Source organism: Odontesthes bonariensis, chromosome 24 (genome assembly GCF_027942865.1).
Source record: "Odontesthes bonariensis isolate fOdoBon6 chromosome 24, fOdoBon6.hap1, whole genome shotgun sequence".
Taxonomy (NCBI): domain Eukaryota; kingdom Metazoa; phylum Chordata; class Actinopteri; order Atheriniformes; family Atherinopsidae; genus Odontesthes; species Odontesthes bonariensis.
Genome location: NC_134529.1, coordinates 11,740,466 through 11,746,679, shown reverse-complemented (window position 1 = coordinate 11,746,679; position 6,214 = coordinate 11,740,466). Strand labels below are relative to the sequence as shown.

At 45.5% G+C, this 6,214-nt stretch overlaps 1 protein-coding gene across 2 annotated transcripts; it reads right to left on the bottom strand.

Moving 5' to 3' along the window:
• Positions 1-508: 508 nt before the first annotated feature.
• mycn (MYCN proto-oncogene, bHLH transcription factor) lies at positions 509-5,795 on the bottom strand. Of its 2 annotated transcripts, none has more exons than XM_075458999.1 (3): positions 5,671-5,795; positions 4,621-5,266; positions 509-2,556 (listed from the first exon to the last, which is right to left on the bottom strand). In XM_075458999.1, exons 2-3 carry the CDS (start codon positions 5,243-5,245, stop codon positions 1,778-1,780), a joined length of 1,404 nt encoding a protein of 467 aa, XP_075315114.1. In that variant the 5' UTR covers positions 5,246-5,266; positions 5,671-5,795; the 3' UTR covers positions 509-1,777. The 2 variants fall into 2 exon arrangements, with proteins under 2 accessions (XP_075315114.1, XP_075315115.1); XM_075459000.1 differs by having other exon boundaries at positions 509-2,553.
• Positions 5,796-6,214: the final 419 nt, after the last annotated feature.

The following is a 6,214-nucleotide window of genomic DNA, read 5'->3' as shown; positions in this document are numbered from 1 at the left end:
CACACACAGACCGCGACAAAAGGTAGACACACATACAGGCATTTGCATTCATATACACACACACGGGGAGGAATACAGACTACTAACAGACAAATAAAAGACTCACTCTCGTGTCTGCCACTCAGCAGCTGCTCCAGTTTCCATGGCAACAGCCTGAACAATGTAGCGGGAAAAGCTGGGTTGGTTAGAGAGGGAAATAGAGAAGTGTGCACGTGGAAATGTGTGCGCCAGTGAAGTGTGTGTGGGTGTGTGTGTGTGGGTGGGTGTGAGAGGCTACAGAGGGGGAGGTAGCCGCAGGGTGCTGAGACAGAGAGGATTCAAAAGACACTCTCTTTCTTTGTCAGGATGAGTCTTTGAGAGGAGCAAAACAAATACAGAAATGTGGAGGCAAACAGGACAGTAAACAGAGACTCAGATATGAACGGGTCAGGGGGTTAAAGATGATGCTCCCAGTTTTTTTTTTCTCCTTTTTTTGGCAACAAAAGCTCCACAAAGGTGTAGAACAGGATTTTATTATGTCTATTTATTTTTGAAAATGAGGTATTTCAAAGTGCTATTAGTTGCAGCACTAAATGTACATTTTAAAAATGAAAGAAAAAACATCTTATATCACTTTACCCATACTATGCACCCGAAATATAAACAAAAGAGAGAGAGAAAAAAAGAAGTCCAGGTACATGAGGATAGAACACATTTGCTGTACAAAAGAATTATTTGAGATAGAAGAGAAAATGACAAGATAAAGTGATATCTACTAAAAACTCATTTTCATACGAAAATATAAGTATAAAATTTAGTATGTATCAGGTTCACACTAAAAGCATAAAGGTGTGTAGAATTAGTAATATGATACAATACAAAGAAAAAGAGAAGAAAAAAAAACAATATGTTTTTATATAACAAAGTTTCATGACGCTCAGAAATTGAGGCATTACAGTACTTTTAAAGGTATATAAACTTCCAGTCTAGTTATTGGCAGCTTCCTGACTTGTATAAAAAAAAAAACAAGGACAAAGGGTATTACAAAACAAGGCAGATCTGAGTGTATTTTGTCTGTACAGTATTGTTATATACAAAAGTGTCGGCTAGCAAGGTGCACAGTTATACATCCACTGACTTGGTTTGAGCACCAGTGTGAGAGGAGTGAGAGGAAGAGAAACTGTAGTGGCATTGTGTTTGTGACCCATAACGCCTCAGTCATTGTAGTCTTTTCAGTTTTGCAGTGGTGAAGGCAAAGTAAGTGTGCACTGCTTCTTATACATGAACTCTCCTAGCAAAGTGCCCTCTAACACCTGTCCCTGTATGGAATCACTAGATTCCAGGCTGGTGTCACAGTGAGTACAAAAAAATTACAAATAGAAATGATATAAAAACCAGAGGAAAGTAAGACTAAAACGTGTCTTCTTCCTCACTCTTTTCTCTCCTCTATCTTTCCTCGATGTGACTGGATTGAGAAAGTAAACCCTAAACATTCTTAACGTCAACAAATGTGCAAAAAAAGTGGCGGCAGTGAAAGTCCGAGCAATCCTCCAGCAACCTCCCACTCCCCTCCCCTCCTCCAGGTGTGTGTCGGCATCTGAAGATAAACGTCCTCTGAGATTTAGTGTTTGTGTGTGCACGTGTACAACAGATATGTTAGCCTATGTGCCTGTGCGCAAGTCTATAGGCCAACGTGTGCATCTAATCGTGTTTCAAACTGAGATGAGACAGAGGGGCTGGGAGCACGGGGGGTCATCCAGGGTATATGTGAGTGTTTCTGTGTTGTAGCGGTTGTCTGTTAGCGAGTCCTAGCCTGCTCCAGCCTGCGCATCAGCTGCTGCCTACGGGCGTGGAGCCTGTCCTTCTCCTGTTGGAGCCTCATCTCCTCTGTCTCTAATGAAGTCACGTAGTCGGTGGCCTTCTTCAGGATCAGCACCTTTGCCGCTTTCTCGTTGTGTGCCAACTCTGGCACGTGGTCGCGCAGAGTCAGGAAGCTGGAGCGTAGGTCGTTGCGCCGCTGGCGCTCCAGGATGTTGTGGTTGCGTCGGCGCTCGCTGTCCTCAGAGTCGGAACTGCCGCGTGGGCTGCTGTCCCCGCTGCTGCTGCGCTTGCTTCGGGCCCCTGATGTGCTGGTGAGTGAGCTGCAGGACGAGGAGGAAGATGTGGAGGATGAAGAGATTGTTCTGGTAGGAGGGCGTGGTGCATCTGACATCTTCTGCTTCTTTGGAGGTGGGATCAGGTCGTCATCGGAGGCATATGGTGAAGGGGCTGCATAATTGTGTTGCTGCTGGTGGACTGAACTCCTCTTTAGGATGAGCTCCTGAGGTGCTCGGCTGATGAACCGACTCATCACACCGGACCCTGAAACGACTCCTCTTGCTTCTTGGCTCTTGGGATGTACAGAGATGGTGACTGTGCCTGTGGCCATGGGTGATGCCCTGCTGATTGTGGAGCGTCTTTTCTCTACTGTAACAACATCAATTTCCTCCTCATCCTCTTCTTCTTCTTCTTCTTCTTCCTCTTCCTCTTCATCGTCGTCTTCGTCTTCATCTTCGTCTTCGTCTTCATCTTCATCTTCTGGGAAAAGAAAACAAAGTGAGTGAGTTAATGGCTCTGACACACCAAACATTCTCACTATGTGTACCAGCAGGTGACAGGCATGCATGTGAGCCTGTACATATGTGAGTGAGATCAAGAGAGTGTGTGTGGGAGAGAATGTTGCTCAATGCTGTTTGAACAGGCAGTAAACTCTTAATGCTTAGTGTCAGTCACTTCTCAACTAATCTGCTCTGCAGGCATTGGCATGTTTTGTCTCACTGCTGAGCAGACAGGTTGGATTTCTACCCTTTACTCCAACACCCGCCTTTAAAACTTCTCCAAATCTTCTGAGACTAATACTGTGAGATGACCGTTTTAGTCTGTTCCTTTAATTCTTATCAGTGCAGCCCAAGCCTAAGTGTTTGAGATAGCGGCATCGGCTTTAAGAACTAAACTTTAATTTTGACCTCTCTTGAAGTAAAAAAAAAAAAAAAAAGGCACAGAATCTCATTTTTCCTAGGCTTTCCATATATTTCTGTGCATAAACTAAGAAGAGCAGCTGAGTCTTACAATCCACTGTTGTTGTTTGTTTGTTTTTAGGTAAGAGGAAGTGACCAATCATGAGGCAGAGAGTTTCAGGCCCAGTTTAAAATGCCTTTGTGATAATGGCTCACGTTATCAGCTCAGGAGCATCTGAAGAGTGTGGCATTTTACAGCTTATGGTTACCCACTTCAGACACCACTGCGACAGGATGCTGTCTCAACACACATACTGATGGCAGTCTGCTGCTGACATCAAAACAAAGCCGGGCACAGCTGGCTGGATGGGAGGGGGGGTGGCTGACTTATCCACATGTGAGACTCCTTGGTGTCACAATCTGAGAGTGGAGCAGGCTAAAGGAAATCTCTTCAAGTTCTTTAACTCCCCTATGTGTTCAGCTGATTTGTATGGTGTTTTAATATTAACTGGTCAGACGGCATTTTGGCCTTTTAAATCTATGTTCCTTTCATGAAAAAAGTGAAGAATACGTGCGAGTCAAAGAAGGAGCAGAGTAAGACCAGAGTAGGGCCAGAGTGCGCGGGACGGTGGGGCGGCAGGCGATCGGATCACCACAATTTAAGCCTCAGAACTGGAGCGGCGCCAGGGAGACAGCTGCTGCGGTGGAGCGCTTGTTCAAAGCTGTCACCCCCCGACAACCACCACCCCTCCAAAAAAAGAAGCAGTCAGGGCGCTCCTACGATTTCTTTTCTTTGCTGTGGAGGAGGTGTTTGGCAAGTCTGACTACGTCTACCCTCTGTGCCAAGCTGGAGGTCTTTGTACTACTGTTTCAGAGCGAAAACACTCTGATAAGGACTTGTGAGTGTTTGCTTAGGAAACTCACGAGCAGTAATGTGGGAGATGAAGTCTTTATAATACACAGAGTACTTTCCTGACCTAAACATACAAAGAAAATGGAAAACGTTTTTGGTTCTATTTGGCTCCCTCTTCTTTATTCTACTGTTCATCTTTCGAGAGCCTAAGTGTGGTTATCAGCTGATCTCAGGTCAGCCGTTAGGACAGACTGTCTAAAATAAATGCCAATTTCTCACACGCTGTGCGCAAATTGTCCCTTAATCCATGCGTAATGAAAGAATTCACGGCACTGTGAACCGGACACTTTATCAGCTCATCACATTATTGAACACCTTTTCATCTCTCCTCCCACAGCCTGCTTGGTGTGTGTTGTGTCTTTGTGCTTGGCATAGATGCCAATGGAGTTCAGTAAGGCACACAATTCCCCATTTTACTGCCATCTGCCGGATGCGGAGCCCGCTGATTACATAAACCTAGTTCACTGTGTCTCTACTCGGCGATATATGTGTGCATGCGCGTGCATGTGTTAGTATGAGTGTGTCGACTGTAACGAGGTAATCCGATTCTGGGCCAGTCATATAAGCAAGTTCCAGTCGTGAATAGATAGGATGCAGATCTTACAAAACAATAATAACAACAATAAGACAAAGAAAAACAATGATGTGATAACGCAGTTTTAGAGATTGTATCATGATAAGAAATTTCTCAAAAGGGTAACAAAGGTTTTTTGTGCTTCTTCCTATTCTTACCGGAGTCACTGGGCGCGCTCCCGTGAATTGTGGATGTGTTAACGGTCCCAGATGAGTCCCTGCTGCTGTGTTTCTTGTTGACCGGGAAAGGGAACACTACCGCCGGGTCCACACACTCTGACACCGAGCTGCGGCTCACCACCTCCTGTGCCTTGACGTACACGTTCCTTCCTCCTGCTGTGGCCGTGGAAATAGCCTTGCCGAGTTTCTCCGTTACCACCCGTTCAAGCTTTTCCCTGGCGGAGAAGCCACTCCACATGCAGTCCTGTATAATGATGCTGTTGGGGTTTGTATCCAAAGCGGAACCGAACAGGTCCCCATCGTCGGATGCTCCCCATATATCGTCCTCGGGCAAGAGCAGCAGCTCTGAAGCCCAGTCCAACGGGTCCCCTAAGCCGAAGCCAAGAGGGTCTGCTTCCAGGGAGGCAGCCGCCGGTTCTCCCGGTTGCGCCGCGCGGCTCGGAGAGAGGGGCGGAGTGGGCAGTAACTCGAATTTCTTCCAGATGTCCTCCCCCGGTGGCGCTGAGTCCGGACCACAGAAGTAGAAGTCGTCTTCATCCGGGTAGAAACATGGTTGTATGGAGTCAAACTCCAAATCGGAGTTTTTACTCACGATCGCCGGCATTCTATCCCACAATCGAAAAACCTATGAAGAGACAAAAGATAAATTGCTTGACTGTCCACAGTAAAAGAGCGGCTCTTCTCATTCCTTTTCTCCTCTATCACACTTGAAACTGCGTTGGAAAAAGAGCACGAGTCAAAGCCCACACACAGTCCGCCACACTAAATTCCAAACTGCCTCCTCTGTGGGGTTTAAAAACCACACAAATCTCACAGGAGAATGTGCGTAAATGTGACCGTGACGCACAAACTGTGCAAAATGAGTCCCTGACGCACTTCTTTTCCAACACACAAAAAACGAGTTTAAGACACGATAAGAACTTTGGCTGATAAAACACATGGAATGACAGCCATTAAATGTAATAAAGGTTGTGGTTCACAATAATGACATGCCTTTAGAATTAACAACTGAAATGAGAAGATGCTCACCTCGTCCTGACTTGGGATGATAATATGTGAACCAATTTTTCTCGTATCTCGCAGTCAGTAATACAGACACCAGATTTGGCGCAGTCATCTACTTCAGGAGCACAGACAGTCCTCTGACACAAATTTTGGCTGGCTGTAAAGTGTTATACATTCAGTTCTGCGGGAGGAAATAGGCTCCTCCCACGTGGGCTGGAAGGTGGGGAGGTACCTAGAGTCGGGCTTTGGGTTTGACGCGGCGCGCGAGATACGCTGGCTGGCAGCTTTCTTTCAAGGTAAATGGAAATAAAATAGCCTTACCATTGAAAGCAAAAAGGAAAGTGGGGTGAAAAAGTTCAACAAAAGAGCGCAGAGGAAAGAAAACAAACAAAGGAGGCTATGAATAAATACGTTAAAAAGACAGAGTATGAAAATGAAGAAATAAAGAACATCAGCGGTGAAGCAGTTGACAAGTTTGATTTGATTAATTTTAGGCTGCTGGATGTTTATTAGTTTAAGTAAAAGCCACTTTTTTGTTTTAGTAACCCATCCCCCTTCCATGTAATCT